The sequence below is a fragment of the Typopeltis vanoorti genome, chromosome 23, assembly GCF_054136105.1.
Source record: "Typopeltis vanoorti isolate ZY-2024b chromosome 23, IOZ_Tvanoo_1.0, whole genome shotgun sequence".
NCBI lineage: Eukaryota > Metazoa > Arthropoda > Arachnida > Uropygi > Thelyphonidae > Typopeltis > Typopeltis vanoorti.
The window spans coordinates 9564362-9582955 of NC_143571.1; the positions used below are offsets into that span (position 1 = coordinate 9564362).

Here is an 18594-nt window from a genome sequence, read left to right on the forward strand (position 1 = left end):
CTCCTCCATCACCACCTCCATCACAATATTAAATAAGAATGGACTTAATGCTGACCCTTGATGCAAGCCAACTGTCAATGGAAAACTTTCTGTCCTAATTTCCCATCCTACAGATTAGCAAATTAGTGAGATAAATTACTTAATCATCCTTACTGTACACACATTGTCTTATAAAAAAAATTCTACCTGTTTTCAATTTATCACTGAAAAATTGAATTTATGGAATTCTGATTATGGCTAGTTTTGACATCACTTCTCTTCACCAGTATCCACCTGAGTCACACCTTATCACTAATAAAAGATTCCCCCCCCCCCTCCACACACACACACATACCCAACATAAGAAATTGTATCTACAAGCACTAAACATTCCTATATTCCTGTCTAGCAGACCATACCTTGGGCACCATTTACAGAATCAAATGGAAGAAAACTATTGGAATTTTTTCCACTTGGTTATACTGTAAATTAAAGAATACAAAAAATTATATAGGTATCCCTCGATTAACATGGTTAATTAATCCCTCAATGTTACCTCAATTTTAACTAATTGTTAAACCTCCTGTTTAACAACCAAGACCACTCACTACTCCATATAGGGCTCTCTCCTAGACTTTCAGGATTTGATTAATCAGTTGTACTTTATTTTGTGTTACTTGTGTAAATGTTATTTTTATATTTTACTTTTAAAATGTTTTTGTGACAAAGAGATAAAAGATTATTTTTAAATCCTGAAGATGAACTCCTTTAAATTGAGTAAAATAGATGTTATATATAATTAGCATGTTTTATTTGCTCTTCTTTAACTTGCTTTCATATATGAAGCCTACTTTATATATTTTCCTACTTATTTTCAGGAAATACAAATAGATTTATGCATTCTACCTTGTGATCATTATTACTGGTTTGCAGAGGCATGGGGATATTGTGAAATTTTACATGGAGGTCAAACTAAGCAGTGTGGAAAAGGCAAGCATTTCAGAAAAGTCAGGTATAATTATAGATTTATGCATTATTTTCTGTAAATCAATCAGAACCTAGTTTTAGCAAGATGAATTTAGCATTTGCAATTTAATATGAGATATTGTTTGTAATTGTGAAATAATAAATGCAATTATAAACAAAGGTATCAAGTTTTGGTACTTTATTTGGTATCAGTTCTGTAGCATGAATGATGTGGTATGTGGGAAGAGAGACCTTGAGTATGTGGATATCTGAGAAATGTGAATGTAGGGGAGGAGAAAGCTGTTTGCTGGAGATGGTCTGCATTTGAGTGAGAGTCACACTGTGAAGCTGATTAGATTGTTGTTGAGAGCAGAAATGTATTGTTTGTGTGTGTGTGTAAGTACAGAAATTAAAATTTGATGGTAGCGTTGTGAGTGCAATCTACTAGAATGTTGAGGACTTCAGGGACTGTATTGCAAAATACACTTACCCTATGTATTGTATTGCAAAATGATAGGGTAAGGAACTGTGGGGGAAAAATAAGGAGATCAGGAGCAAGCTAGTATGTTTAGATCGGTGCAAGTACTACTAGTAACATGCCTCCATGTGAGGCACATGCTCATAGTAGAGGGGACTCCAGTGATTGTTCTGGTCCTTTTCATTCTTATTCTATTTCTGTGCTTTCTTCCTGTATTTGTCTCTCTAAAATCCCTGCCATACCTTCCCATGTCCAACTATTTTTTGGTAATGGGAGAATTATTACAGTACTCGAGAGGCTGCCATAAAACCCTTTCATTTATGAATAAAAACTCTCTTACAAGTTCTAGAGATTGTGGTAGAAAACATAGACCAGATGCCACTAAACACATTTCCATAACGGCAGTCATGCATACCTGCATGAAGCTTCTCTTTCAGTAAGATACCAAAACTTTCCACCTCTTCTGTTGTCTACCAGCAGCTCTTTGAAGCTCATATAATTAAATACCCTGATTTTGTGCCTGTACGTGGATGGTTCAAAATTAGAGGATCTAGTAAGGTTTTCTGCTGTCTTTCTGGACAGCATTATGAACTCTTACCCCTAAAATACATTGCATTGCTACCAAAAGGGTCATAATATATTCAGACTCTCAAAGTTCTCTTCAGGCAATAAGAAGTCTAGAGCTTCAAAAACATCCACTGCGCTCTCAAATCCTACATCCCTTGTTTCAATTATGGAAGCTGCACTTAGATGTATGTTTCTGTTGGATTCCAAGCCATGTTGGGATCAAGAAAAATGAGGCTGCAGATGCTGCAACTAGATCAGATTGGTTCTCAAACATCCACCATCTGCCTGTCTCGTATACTAATTACCAGAGATTATCAGACACAAACTTCTATCCCAGTTTCATTTATCTTGGAATGGCGAGACTAATAATGAGCTCTACCAAATTTAGCCTGAAATTAAATGAAGAGTGATATCATGCCTGTGTGATAGTTTTGTAATGCCAGACTTGCCATTTGTCATATTTTAATTGACACTCTTCATTTCATGAATGAATGCAGTTATTATTTAGCTGTAGTCATGTGTCTCAGCCCTGTATACTCAGACATATTTTATCAGACTCTACAGATGTTTCTTTTGTTTTTAAATTTAAACAATTAAAATATTTTATCATATATAGATCATTTAACACTATTTTATTTGTTTTATGATCTTTTTACACTTTTTATACATTTTCATTGATTATTTTACAACTGCTTTTTATCCATTTTTATATACTTGTTTTTGTAGACCTTTCTCTTTAGAAATGCATCTATATACATTTTTATCTGTATTATTATTGAAGTGATCATTTACTGATGCAGTATTGACCACAGCCATTATTGTGCTATAAAATACCAAACCAAACTATTAGTAATAATGAGGCAGAGTTTGTCCTTGATAAAATTAGTCTGCAAATCATTGAGGTCAGTGGAGTGACAGAGAATGATATCCTGATGGGAATAGAATATAATGGATAGAGCATTCAGTAAGATAAAAAATGATAAAGAGTGGAGGTATTACTGATGATTTCAGAAGAATTGACTTTCCTCAACGCAGAACCCCAAGGAAGCAGCACTGATAATAGCTTTTGAGGCCTTTTGGTGCCAGTTCAAAATTTCATAATAATGTTAAACTAAGAGCTGATTGGCTCTGCTCTATATTTTAGGTCAGAGCTAAAGAGCAGTTGCATGTACTACACAAAATTGTGATGAGAGGACCTAATATCCATGCCTAGCAAGACTGTGCATCAGTATGCATTTCATGAAAGAAATGCAGTCCATATATTCTTTATCACAAATATTCATGTTTAGCAATGGTTAAGGTTCCATGAATTCATACAAGATATCCTCTGTAAGGAATGGAATCATGTTGGATAGATGAGTGATTTCCCAGAACTTTATTAGAACATATTTTGCTAACACATATCAGATGTTCAATCTGTTAGAATCCATCGACCAAGTACCATATCAAATATGAAATACCTTGCTGCTCTTATCTTTTCAGTCCACCTGACACTTAAATTCCACAAAAGCACTGTTGCCTGATGTAATATGTGTGTGTGATACGAACACAGAACTCGCAACTGAGTAATTGCAGATGGATATCGATCAATTTTATTTTTTAATATTATATGAGAGACACAAATACATCCACATCTAAATCTTCATCTACAACATACCAGGAGTTCAACAGACAGTCCTTTAACTGGCCCAGATTTGACAGAAGAGGGCTTTGCTCCTAGATCAGTTTATTATTATTACATGACACCTCCAGGGAGTCCAAGGGACTCAAGGGAGTGCACCTAAATTTACAACTCTGTCTCTCTCCACCACTCAATCCACCAACTACAATGAACTGCAATATACACATTCATCATCATCTACACCAAAACTATCATTGATATTTTCACAGACAATCACAAACATCCATGCCCACAGCGGGATTCAAACCTGCAGCTTTTTGGTTGGAAAATGGATATGCTAACCATGGCCAACCAGGCCGACATATATTCCTTGGAGGACACCTGACCTTCCAGCAATATCAGGAGACCCATTGCATACTAATAGAACATGCTCCACACCATGACACCACTTCCAGAACCTTGAGTTGTGTTTAGAAGGCAAGCTGTTTCATGGGGCTTTCACCAAACTCCCTGCCTACCATCTGTTTTTCTAATATGTCCCATATATTCTCGATGGAGTTTAGATCCAGAATTTTTATTATTTTTTTTTTGGTAGCCAGGGAAGATGCTGGAAGTCTGTCATGCTCACTGAACCACTGCCGAACAATTCTTGTGTAGTAGACTGTAGCATTGTCATCCATGAAATAACCATCACCTGCCGGATAAAAAGTCCACATTGCAGGATGGACTTGATTAGCAATAATGTTCAGTTATTCCTTGGAGGACACCTGACCTTCCTGCAATATCAGAAGATCCATTGCATACTAACAGAACATGCTCCACACCATGACACCATTTCTAGAAACTTGAGTTGTTTTTACAAGGCAAGCTGGGTTCATTGTTTCTTGGAGCTCTCACCAAACTCTCTGCCTACCATCAGTACAGAACAAGGTGTACTATGACTCATTGGATCACAACTTTTTCCAGTGTGTCCAGTCAAATGTTCCTGATACCACTGTAGACAAACTCTCTGGTTCTGTACAGAAATCAGTAGCTTCTGTATAGGCATCATCTAATCCTCTTCAATTCCCTGCATATAGTTTAGTGAGATATATGGGTTGGGAACAGCCTTCATTAAATGCTTCGGTCAATTGCTGTGCAAAGGAATTTCTGTTTGTCTGTACAAGCCTTCTCAGAAGAGCAATCTTGTTCCTGACAGACTGTCTTAGGACCACAGTTATACCTCTTACACAAACAATCATGGGTTATTTTTCCACTGATTAAACACCCCAGGATATCTCACCTTTTGAGAAACCAGTCAGCTCTACTATTTTCAAAACTATGGCTCCAGCCAGATGGACATCCACAATAAGCCCTTTCTTGAACTCTGAAAGATCCTTTGTTTTTCCACATTGTGATCAACACCATTCTTAGCAGCATTCTTAAATAGTTACCTAGAACAAGTGGTGATGCATGTGACCAAGTATTATTATTATTATTTGACACCTCCAGGGAATCCATAGACTCATTGAGGGAGGGCACCTGCTCTACAACTGTCTCCACCAACTCGCCGCAACTACACCAATGCCATCTACTGCCGACCACCACCACTGGTATTTCCACAGACAATCACAAGCATCCATGCCCACGGCAGGATTTGAATCCACAACCAATTTGACTAGAGAGTGGATACGCTAACCACTTGGCCAGTCAGGTTGACATGATATAAGAATATAAGTTGTTAAAGGGAATTTATAGGATTGAAACTGAAGATTTTTTCAGTACACAGCAGTACACAGAGAAAACAAGGGATCATCCATGGAAATTGTGTAAGTGCATAGTTAGTAATGGTGTTAAGAGTAGATTTTTTCTTGGAGGGCTGAGTAAGTGGAATGGGTTGCCAGAATGTGAATTTACATATATCTGCATAAAGGTTTCTAATTTAGTGGCCAGTATGTGTATAAGAGTGTGGAGCAGTGGTGAAAATTTTAAGTGGGGGTGCTGCATAAAAAAAAAACACTTTTTTTTTTCTTAATCAGTAACGAATTTATTAATAAATAAATTTACATATTAAAAATTACTTTATTAAAAATATTTAATCCTCACCATGAACAAACACCAATAATAAGTTTCGTATCAATAGCAATGACAAGTGCAAACGAATCGGTGTTAGATCGCAGTGCATTTGTTTCGTGTAATGATAATTGAAAAAATATAATTCTTTTCATATTTTCAACAGCGACACTCATCATAATTCAGCCTTATATCTATAATAAATAAATAATTATATGTTATTTTAACAAAATAGAATAAGATTTACAAAAAAATAGTTCACGCACACGCACCAATAATAAACGTTTCATATCTCACAGAAATAAGGCAGTAAGCATACTAAAAATACACTGCAGTTGGAGCAGTTACAGTTGGGAATGACTTAATGTGCAATGACAAGAGCAAACGAATATTGGCATTAGATCGCAGTGCATTTGTTTCGTAATCTAAAGCGTTAATCGAACAATTCCAATTATTAACTATTCAATCAATGTCAAAACATGAGCTGTAACCTTTAACATGTTGTACTGCATTTATATAATGTTGTAAGCATTGTTATTATTTATAAACACAAACAAAATTTAATTTTTTAATTTTTTCCTTGGGGATGCTGCAGTGTCTTGGTGCTTATGTACGGACCTCCACTGGTGTGGAGGGTGAGCACTGCAATCATAGAAAGGAGTGATTAAAAAGAGAGAGAAATGGAATCAAGAATGATTATTGTTGTTGATAGAAAATATGGTGGCAATGAATGCAGTTCAGAGAAAATATATACGAGAGTGTGGATGAAGTGTAAAATGAATTGAAATGGTTCAAGAAGCAATTGATAATGCAGATAATGAGTTAATGTGAAAAAGGAAGTAGAAACAACTTATAGTGTTTTTCTATTATAGATTAAGGTGTCATGAGCAGTGCTTTTTTTCTGGTAAAAAAGGTGCCGTACTCACCATGAAGATGTTATTACAGGTACTTCCACACTTTTAACATATCCTCCGATATACCCTCGTCATCTTGCTTTGTGTGCTGCACTCTCCTTATGATCGTAAATCTTTTTTCTTAATGACATTAACTGTTGTTTGCGAGATTCTCCAAAATGACTGATTTTACCATTTGCCCACTCCACTGAAATTTTTGTTCCCATGTGTTTATCGACGACAAGACTTCCGACATCACGACACACTTTACAGCCCAACATTTTATTCTTGACTTAGTTACTTGTTTCTCTCACAGAAGTCATTCTTCTGCAAAAGTATCCAACATTTGGGCCAATCATTATCAGAATCTGCTTCCTTTTGACCACGTGGACCTTTGGTATTGGCTTCGTGATCCTCTTCACCAAGTGCATTTTCAGTGCTAGTTTTTTGTTTTACAGGATCACAAATAGATTCAACAATTTTTACTTCTTCAGCCTTCCTTTTCTTACTCATTGGCATAAAGTAACTACTTATTTTACTCATTTTGAACAATGATTGCACTGATTTAACTTAGATTAATTCAAAACTCACGTGAACACCTGCCTGTTGCAGAGTGAATATAGAACTGATAAACTGATATTGGAAGCAATCAGAAGTGATTCTTCCTGTTTTTGGTTGCATACCAACCTATGAAGCAGGAAAGCAGGATACCAACTTATGAGTAATCAAAATTGAAAATTCAATTCGTGAATATTTATAATACATTTTGCTGTCAATAAATCGCAAATTTTTAAAAACTTAAGAAAAAAAGGTGCCGGTACTGCATACCATTGTGTACCACCAGAAAAAAAGCACTGGCCATGAGACATATTTTCTTGTTGGTATAATGACTGTAAGTCTGTTGGTAAAGCTTATGACTTAGCTATTCATAACTGTTTTTAAAGAAATTACAACAAAGACTAATATTAATTAATATGAATTAATGTTTCCAATATTTCTGCAGAGTCAAATTGCTATCATCAAGGAACACGGTACAATATTATATCTGTATTACGCTGGGTAATGAGCCTGAAGCATGGCAACCAAAGTGACCTAAAGTCCTAAATAGCGTCTCCTAGTGGGTTCAAATAAGTATCCTTGGGGGTTGAACTGAAGTCTGTTGGATGAGAAAGAGTCATGTTTCTATTTGCTACAGCAGAGTAGAGTGGCCTTCTTCCAGTGTATCCTGTGATTGGTGTTCAAAATATTGTAGTAAGTTCTGTATTGTGACAACAGGTATACAGTATTTCTTATGTTTGGCCACAGGACAGTTAGTAACTGCAAGAGACCTGGTATACACCTGTCAGGTTTAGGGACTATGACTAGTCTTTGATGGAGCAGATGAATGGTGTCAGTTCTTTATATGGTCTATAAATGATTGCAAGGGTGCATTTTTTAAAGATTTTTGGAATGGTGATAGTTTTGGCGTAGTCTCTGTTCTGGATGGGAGGGAAGGTATGTAGCGGGGATTGTAGTCATTGGCTAAGGTTTTGTGAATATGGTCAAATTTATTATCAAAACTATTTAATTTTTCTCTGTTATATAGAGTATCTCATACTGTTGGGGGGAGGGTTGGACATGGTAAATGTATCTACCTGTGTGTGTGTGTGTGTGTGTGTGTGTGTGTGTGTGTGTGTGTGTGTGTGTGTGTGTGTGTGTGTATTGGTTTTCTGTAAACAGAGAATGGGGATCCATTAGGTGAGCATATGATCATAGTGTCTAAGAATGAGGAGACTGTTGCTATTTTCCTTTTCTAAGGTGAACCTGAGATATTGGCTGTTTAGATGTGTTAAAAAAAAAAATTGATTGAGAGCATCCAGGCCATGAAGTAGTTAGCTAGGACTAACTCCTTCATGGCAGAGAGCATGGCTCTTATCTCTATTTGTAGAAGTTTCCTTGTTGAACACAATAGCCCAAGTTCATAGTGAACTTAAACAGAACTGAGATATCAGAGGGAGGAAATTCAGCTTGAATAAGATCTAAAGCATCTTTTTAAGTGGGACATTGGTGAACAGAGAGGAATCATCAAAATTAACCATGTCAGATGTCAGAGTATGAGGTTTTCTGTACTGACTTTAAAGTAGACTGAGTTTATGTGTAAAGAGCTGTCACCAGTATATTGCAAAAACACTTTAGCTAAATAATATAATAAATTTAGTTTAATCATTTATCCAAGTGTGAGCAAACAAAGTTTGCACCTGAAAGTATCTTCAGGACTGGGGTAAGGTAGTACAACACCAGGCAACTCGTTGCAAAGGTGGAGCAAGCTGACATCACTCCTATCTCAGTATCTTCCATAATGCAAAACACATCTCCTTGCAGATATGTATAATGTTATGCATTAAGGGAAGGGCCACTACCCAGACTAGTTTCGACCTTTATTGAGGTCTCTTCAGTGGGAGCCAGGCCCAAGTGGAGATACCAGGCAGAAGCATTAGCAAGGTCATCTCTACCTATAGGAGTTGCCGATCAGTGTGCCACCTTTTTATTAAATTACTCTGGATTTAGAGAAAGATGTTGAAAGTTTATGGCTCATACTTGGATAAAGGATTAAACTAAATTTATTATAGTCTAACCAAGTGAAAAATAAACTTTCAACTTTAGCTAAATGTTTGGCTAATTTGTGTGTGTGTGTGGGGGGGGGTTAATCAGTGCTACCTACAAATTGGCATAATGGCAATATAATGAGGTGAATTCCTGAGGCTTCGCAGGGAAGAAATAAATGGGCATCAGAGTTGGTAGCGAGGACAAATGATTTAGAAGATGAGAAAAAAGGATGTTGCAAGTGAATTGAGGCAGTTGGTGTCACATATGAAGCATAAAGAGTTGTTAACATTTTGTAGATATGATGTTAGTGAAATAATGTTGGATCTAATATCCACTTTGCTTATGTAATTTTACATCCAAACTGAAGCCTTTTGGCTCTTTATTTTAGTAATTACTTTTGTGCACCGACTGTGAGGGTTATGGAAATTTTTGCTCTCTCTCAAGGTTTCTGCCTGGTCTCTGAAGAGAACTTACTAGTTCAAAATAGCTGTTAGGCCAGTGAAACCTTATCAAAATGGACTAATAAAAGGCAAATATATAGACACTTAGGTAGCACCTATGTCTTTTAAGTAGTCCACACTAAGACAACTCAGGGATGCTAAGGATTGGATTCCCACAAGCTCTCTGGTCAATTTACGAAACTTTTATAGTTTCTACATTTGGCTTTGAAATAATGCTGGATCTAATATCGACTTTGCTTATGTGACTTTTGTACATAACAAAAATAACTAACACTTGGTTTATAGATCATAATAGTTATTTAATTAAACCTACTAGTTTTGCCACATATGCTAGTGGCTTCATCTGGGTTATTCAGAACAAACAAATATACAATAAGCAGTAAATATGAATCATTATATAACTAAAAACCAAATATGTAGAACTGTCGCATAAAACTAAAAGTAAAAACAGAAAAACGTGGAGCGTGAAAGCTGACATTGGTCAGTCATTGTTCAGCAGGAGTGCACGATAGTTTGTAAAGTTTTGACTGACAATGACTGACCCATGCCAGCTTCCATGCTCCACTTGTTTCTATTTTTACATTTATTTTTATGTAACTGTTCCTACATATTCAGTTTTTAGTTATGTAATGATTCATATTTACCACTTATTGTATATTTGTTTGCTCTTCCTAACCCAGACAAAGCCACTAGCATATATGGCAAAACTAATAGGTTTAATTATATAATTGTTACAACTTATAAACCCAGTGTTAGTTATTTTTGTTATATTCATGTTTGGTCGAAAAAATCAACATACTCATCACTTTGGTGCATATTTATTTTCTGTATACACTGACATCCTGAACCAGCTGATAATATCACTATTAAAAATGACATAGTTGGTATGACTTTTCTTGTCTGCATATTCTCTCCATGTGAATTTATGGAATTTTTTTTACTAGGTATTGTCCTGAAACAGAAATACAGCAGGTACCTACCAATGTAATTAGTTCTATTTTTTTCTCAAAATTCTCCCAAAAGTATTTGACTGGAATTTTCTTCTTACCATCTTGTTTAGGTCTCTAACAAGAACAAGCTATTTTTCTTTATGTCAACTGCTGTTACTTACTGTTGGCTCAAAAATGTCTGCACTTTTTCCTTAGTAGAACTGCCTGCTGAAGCATAAGAACAAATGCCTCAGTTGTACAGTTTTCCATGTTGAAATTAGCTCACATTATTGTGCTTGAAACTGCTTGCCATTGAAGAAGTTTATCTTCGTATTTAGTAATGAATCCTATAGCTGCTACCCCTTCCTTTCCCTGGTCACTATTGTCTATAAATGGCATCTTATAGTCATTATCTAGCATTGTCATCTTCAGCTCAGTAATGCAAATTATGTGTAGTACTTCTGTAATTTTTCAGGTAGATATGATTGTTTATATTTATCTTTCAATAAATTTATCTTCAATTCTTTTGAGGTTGCATTTGGTCCAGTCACTTCAATGTTTCTTTACTGCATTGATAGTGGATAGCTGCAGTTATCCATTTTAATCAGTTGAGTGTAGCTCCTGAATGTCACTCTCCCTATTATTAGATATCCAGTCTCATCAACTACTTACACCAAACTGACACGTGCTATCTCGCATTCGAATTATATTGTAAGAACTTCACATCAGAAATACTTCTGTCACCTCTTTCAGTTTCTGCATAATCAGTAAACAACTAGATACTGCCACTAGACTATCCCAAATATCATTAATACACAAAATTAAATAACTGGCCCAAGAAAACAAAACTGTACTTCATTTTGCAAATCATGTTCATTTTAGCCTGATTCTCCACGCACTACTTCTGACTCCTGTGCATCATCCACTCTCCCATCGATGCCCACTAGTTTGGTTATTGCTCCAATGATACTTTAATCCTTATTTCATTTGTTACACACACACACACACACACTGCTTGGAGAGAAGTCAACAGACACCATCATGTGAGGAACAAACAGCCATGGTGCCCACCTTAATAAGATGTAGGATCTCCTTTCGCTACAACGACTGCAGCAGTCCTATGGGACGTACTTTCCACAAGCATATGATAGTGATCAATGGGAATTTTGAGCCATTCTTCCTGTAGGTATATAATGGAGTCCTGGACTGTCATGGGGTGGACGTCCCTTGACTTCACCCAATGCTCCAGTTCATACTTCAGATGTTCACAAACCACACAGTTACAGCACCAGCTTTATGACACAGTGCATTGTCTTGCTGAAAGAGACAATGGTTGGTTCCATAGCAACGCTATAAAGTAGGAAGCATTGCATTGTGCAGAATGTATAGATGCCTTTCAGTGTTCATGTCACCACAAACAAGAGTCCAAGGCCAAAACAGGACCATACCATCATACTGCCACCTCTGAATTTCATAGTTGGGATTACACACTCTGCTAAGAGATGTTCTGAGTATCTGCTACACCCATCCATCTGCTTGGTAGATGTGCAGCATGAGTCGTCTCTCCATAACATGGCTTTCCAAGCTTCTGCATCCCACTGTACATGTTCTTTGCACCACTGTAGATGACTCTGTTGATCAATGAATGGCAGGTTATCCTTCACAGTACTCTATGCTCATGTTTGATGAGTCTGATTAGTTGTCCACTGCAGGTAACACTTAACAGTTGATTCCCTGCACTTCCATCTCAGTATTGGATCACTGATTATTGACCTGGGATAGCCCAATTTGTCAACAGTTTGCCAAGCAGATAGGCCTGCAACATGACATTTATCACAATGCTTTTATTGCATCGTGATAAATTCTCTTCTTGCAGCCATTTTCCCCGAACATAGTTGCACGGACTGAGGAGCATCATATTCCTTTAACTTATACCGGCTACAAACATGTGACCTGTTATATGGCATGATGCACCTTGTCCATGGGGGTGTCTATAAACTTCTTTCCAAGCAGTGCAAGTGTTCATGTGTGTGTTCTGCACCATGGTATCATTTATTGGATGGGAAGTGTTTAAGAAATACTTAAATGATGCCATGTTGGAATGTTCTAAGAATTGTCCTAGAGTTTTAAGAATAAATACGGTAGGAGTGAAATGGATGTTTAATCTTATTAAGCAAGAGATTCATAAGAAAAATATGATTTGGAAGGAACATTGTCAACAGTTTGCCAAGCATGATGATGTCAGTTATGAAAATTATAAGGAGCAGGCCAGAAGAGTTACAGCTAGTAGACTGTGCATGAAAAGAAACTGGTGCTACAAGCTAAAGACAACCCAAAAGAATTCTATCATTATGCTGCAAGTAAAACAAAGAATGAATACAAAAGAATAACTCTATGAACACAGATGCTATGCAGGTGACCAATGCACAAGAGATTATTCAAATAATGAGTACTGAGTGCACTCAATGTTGCATACACCAGGTTGATAGCTTTTAGCAAAATGGGCACTTATTATTTGCATAAAATGAATAAGAACTAGCAGTAGACACTGATGGGATATCAGCACAAATACAAATGATTTTTCAGCTGAACTGGCTATTCCTTCTCAGGCTATATAATTTGATCTCAAAACATGGAAGATTCCACAGAAGGAAAGAATGTCTGGTAATCCCATTGCACAAAGGTGGTGCAAAGAACTGATGTATCCAGCTATTGACCTATCAGTATCTCTGGAGTGATGATGAAGATTTAGGAAAAGTTGGTAAGCTGACATTCAGAAATGGGATTGACAGAAAATCTCTACTTTGCAATGAATGGCATGGGTTTATAAGGTAGATGTGAAATGGATGAATAAAGAGATTAAGCATGCGATACAGAGAAAAAGGGCATTACGGAGACAGCATATGAGAAGTGGAAATAACCAATTCCATGAGGATTAGAAAAACCAGGCAGGGTGGGTAACTTGGTTGGTGAGGGTAGGTAAAGAGAGGTATGAAGAGCAATTAGCTAATGAAGCCAAAAAGAATCCTAAGGAGTTCTTTCGATATGTAGCCAGCAAAAAGAAAGAATTATTATGGAAGGATGGCATTGATTGGAGAAGATGGTATAAAGACAGCTGTTGCAGAAGGTGTGGTGGAGATACTTAATGAGCAGTCATAAAGGTCTTTCAGTCTTGTGAATGTAACTTCATGAAGAGATTGAAAGCAGTTCAAGATGGGGAAGAGAGACTGACTGACTGAGTGATCAAGATCCTAGTTGAGCAAACATCAAGTTTGCTCAACTAGGATCCAAACTAATCAGTTAATAAGGCTGTGGGATTTGATAATATATCACCACGTATTCTGAAGGAATGTGCCAGGGAGTTGACACCAGTCTTGACATATTTTTTTTAATAAGAGTCTTGCATTGGGTCAAGTTCCTGAGGAGTGGAAGGAGGACAAGATTGTGGCACTTCATAAAGGATGTGATAGAACTCAAGCATCAAACCATAGACCTATCTGTGTGTCAGGTGTTATGGTTAAGTTGTTGGAGAAGCTTGTGAGAACTTGGATCCAGAAATGGGTTGACAACAATGCTGTGATCTTTGATGGGCAGCATGGATTTGCTAAAGGGAGGTCATGTTTTAGTAATCTACTTTCTTCTAACAATAAGGTGACTGCTTCCTTGGACAGAGGAGAAGGATACAAAGTAATATACTTAGATTTCACAAAGGCTTTTGATAGATTGCTGCATGATAAGTTGATAGTCAAACTAGAGCGGATGGGACTGAATATTAGATTAGTGCATTGGATTGGAGACTGGCTCTCTGATAGGTATCAACAAGTTGTGTATAGGGGAGTGATATCCAGGAAAAGAAAAGTCATTGGTGTGCCTCAGGGGTCTGTTTTAGGGCCATTACTGTTTAACTTGTATATTAATGATATCAGTGAAGATTTGGATAGAGATATTCAGTTGTTTGCAGATGATGCAAAGTTGGGACAAACCATGGAGTAGAGAAGATGTTGTAGCCTTACAAGAAGACTTGAATAAATTGAGTGATTGGACACAGGAATGGGGATGTGAGTTCAATGCTACAAAATGTAAAGTTTTAAAATTTGGAAAACAAATATGGGATGCAGAATTTATGCTTGGTGAGGATGTATAATGTTGGAGGTGGAGGAAATAAGAAATCTGGGGGTGATAGTGGATAAGGATCTGAAATTTAGGGGACAAATGACCAAAATTGTGAAGACAACACAAAGGCTTCTGGGAAAGATGCAGAGGACACTGACTTGTGGACGTAGGGAGATTCTTGTTCCATTGTATAAGGCTTTGATTAGCCCACACATGCACTATTGTGCCCAGATTTGGTCACCTGGTTTACAGAACGACAAAGCGATGTTGGAAAGGGTCCAGAGATGACTGACTAAGGTAGTTTCTAACCTCTGGTTAGAAGTATGAGACAGAATATTAGGAAAGATTGAGAAGATGCAACTTGTAGAGTCTGGTGGACAGGAGGAAGAGGGGGAGATATGATAGAGACCTACAAGTTAGTAAGGGGTTATTATAGTGTCAATGCTAGAGAGGTTCTACAGAAAATAGTTGGAGATCAGGGGAGAACCAGATGTCATCCCTGGAAACTGTATAAAGAGGGTGTGAGTAGAGGAGCGAGAAGTAGGTTTTTTTCATGCAGAGTTGTGAATGATTGAAATGCCTTGCCTGAGAGTGTGGTGTCTGCAGAGAATTTGAGTGTGTTTAAAGCAGTATGAAGCTGTGTGTATGATAAAAGGACCTCCCAGATGAGTCTTTGACTCCGTGGAGTCTTGGGTAATAATAATATTTTATTGGTGGGATTATGCTAGAAGAAACTAATCGGGCTATGGATCTTAGAGTTTAAGTAGATAGGAAGTTGAAGTTCAGAGGCCATGTAACAAAGATTGCAAATACAACTGAAAAGATAATTGCAATGCTGAAACAAACTTTAACATGTAAAGATAAGGATGTCATTTTGCCTCTTTACAAGTCCCTGATAAGACCTCACTTGGACTATTGTGCTCAGGTCTGATCTCCTGGTTTCTGTTGGGATTCTGATACAGTGAGAGAGTATGTGTGTGTGTGTATGTAAAGGAGTGTTAAGAATGATGTCCGGATTATGGAATACTGATTATGAAGACAGTTTGAGCATTTGTAGACTCAAATACCAGCAAATGCAAACAGAAGAAAGAAAAGTGACATGATTGAGACTTACAAATTTCTGAAAAAGTCATACAGGATATCAGTAGATGGAATTTTTCATGTTATGGTGGATGGGGAAGGACGAGAGCATCCTTGGAAGTTGAGAATGAATGCTGTCAAGAATGGGGATGGGTGGGTGAAAGATAGATTTTTCTGTTATAGAATGGTGTGCGATCAGAACACATTGCCATTGGAAGTTGTGTGTGCAAGTAGTGTGAATGAATTCCAGAACAGGTATGACAGCTGGTATGGGTAATGTAGTATATGGCCTCCCTCAATGAGTCCCTAACTCCCTTTTAATAATACATATATTTATTTATTTATTTATTATGTATTCATATGTTGATTATGATATTCTTAATAACATATTTTCCCATAAATTAGCATTTAAATAATTTAGTTATCTAAATTTTATTTTTTCTTATCACAGATGTATTGATAAAACAACATTGAAGGAATCAGATGAAAAATTTTGTGACCAACAACTTCTTCCCAGCTCTTCCGAATCCTGTTATGTTCCATGCCCTGAAGAATGTGTTGTATCCAGTTGGTCTTCATGGTCACAGTGTGCACAGGTCTCTACTTTTTTCAAGTAATAAGTTACCGTATTTGCTGGCATATAAGACGCACTGTTTTCCTCTGAAAATAGGTCTGAAAAACAGGGTGCATCTTATACGCCGATACTCAGTTTTTTATTACTTTCATTTCTGGAAATTTTCTCTGTTCTGAGTTGCGTGATTTCTTTCTTGCTTCCTTGCGGTGTGTGAGAGCATTCCAGTTATGTACAGTTCACTGGATGTGCATTTGCTGTCATTGACGATCACAGCTGTGTTCCTGTTCGTTTAAACTTTCCAATTATTGTCGCAGTTGTTGTGAATGGTGATAAATTTCTGCTGTTAAATTTTCTCTAAATTTTTTGGCAAATTAAGGCTGAAAAATGTTGGCATTGCTACAATATTGCATCCATGATTGCGTATGCTAAAGAACATGGAAACAGGGCTGCACAGAGAGGCATTTCAAGCCATGTCCAACTGAGAAAACAATAAGAACTTGGAGGAATCAGGAAGAGGATCTAAAAAATCTTTTTTTTCCTAAAAAATTTGTACAAAAAAGGGGGTGCATCTTATACGCCAGCAAATATGGTATATGTAACATTAATCCAGGAATTTAATATTCTTGAAACTTTAAATGCCTTGAGAGGATTGAATTTTTATCTTAAAAGGCAGCTTATTCAACTTAACTGACTTTACTCAAAAATGTGCAAAGACAGTTAAGTTGAATAAGCAACCTTTTAAGATAAAAAGTATTTCCTTTGGAAAGACATGAGTTCAGATCTTTAAGATATTAGTAATATTTTTATGGACTTTCTAAATTTGGTGACTTAGCTAGTCTCTTGTGAATGTGACTGGGTTTTCTTCCCTAAAACATGAATTTTTATATACTTAAAACACACACAAATTAGCTGGAGAATACATGCACATATCAGACATCTTACGCTGCCTTGACTTTGTGGCAATAGTTTCCTTGGCCATCATTACAACTCAAAAGTATAGTGTTACTCCAGCAGTTGAATATTCAACATATTCTTTTAGTAAGAAACAACTGTAAATATAAAGACCTTTACCTTGATAGTTAATGCTATAATTCTAGGATATAATAGACCAGGAAATGTGGATGGTAGTGAGTATGAAATGTATCAAATAATCAAATTAGCCAAGCAAATAAGAAAAAAGTGATCATTATGGGCGATTTTAATTATCGCAATATAGACTGGAATGATGAGATAGCAACTGGAAGTAAAGAAAATGAGTTTCTTGAGTTTTTCAGGGATAACTACCTCAGACAATATGTAACACGAGGATTTGAGGGTCTTGGATTTGGTCATCTCATCAGAGGATGTAATTATAAATGAAGTGTCAAATCGCCCACCAATTGGTGAGAGTGACCATGAGGTGATTACCAGCAGTGTGAGGACCTCTGTAAGAAAAGGGTATATGTGGAACTACAAGGAGGTGATTATGAAGAGCTCAGGATACAGCTTGCAGGTGTGTAACATAGAGTTAGCTGGAAAAGAGATCAGTGCAGCATTGGGGGATTTTCAGAAACTTTCTAGTAGATGCAATGTCTAAATGTATTCCAAGGGTGAAATAAGATAGATGTGAAATGGATGAATAAAGAGATTAAGCATGCGATACAGGGAAAAAGTGCATTATGGAGGCAGCATAAGAGAAGTGGAAATAACCAATTCCATGAGGATTACAAAAGACCAGGCAAGGAGGGTGACTTGGTTGGTGAGAGTAGCTAAAGAGAGGTATGAACAGCAGTTAGCTAATGAAGCCAAAAAGAATCCTAAGGAGTTCTTTCGATATGTAGCCAGCAAAAGAAAGAATGATCATGGAAGGATGACATTGATTGGAGAAAATGGTATAAAGACAGCTGTTGCAAAAGGTATGGTGGAGATACTTAACGAGCAGTCATAAAGGTCTTTCAATCTTGTAAATGTGACTTCATGGAGAGATTGAGAGCAGTTGATGATGGGGAAGAAAGACTGACTGTAAGTGAGCAAGAGGTGTATGGGGAGTTCAACAAACTAGAGCAAGCGGGCATTTCATGAAGGAGGTGATAGAGCTCAAGCATCAAACTATAGGCCTATGTGTGTGTGTGTGTGTGTGTGTGTCAGGTGTTGTAGTTGAGTTGTTGGAGAAGCTTGTGAGAACTAGGATCCAGAATTATGTTGACAACAATGGTATTATCTTTGATGGACAGCATGGATTTGCTAAAGGGAGGTCATGTTTCAGTAATCTACTTACTTATTACAATAAGGTGACTGCTTCCATGTACAGAGAAG

The 18594-nt window shown here is 36.9% G+C and overlaps 1 protein-coding gene across 6 annotated transcripts in view; it reads left to right on the top strand.

The window, feature by feature from the left end:
• LOC150093608 (thrombospondin type-1 domain-containing protein 7B-like) overlaps positions 1–18594 on the top strand; it is a 950748-nt gene that overhangs the window by 524549 nt on the left and 407605 nt on the right. For all 6 annotated transcript variants that reach the window (XM_090412735.1, XM_090412734.1, XM_090412733.1 and 3 more), the window contains exons 17-18: positions 858–991; positions 16177–16321. In XM_090412735.1, coding sequence (XP_090268861.1) covers positions 858–991; positions 16177–16321 — 279 coding nt within the window. The remainder of the gene's footprint in view (positions 1–857; positions 992–16176; positions 16322–18594) is intronic.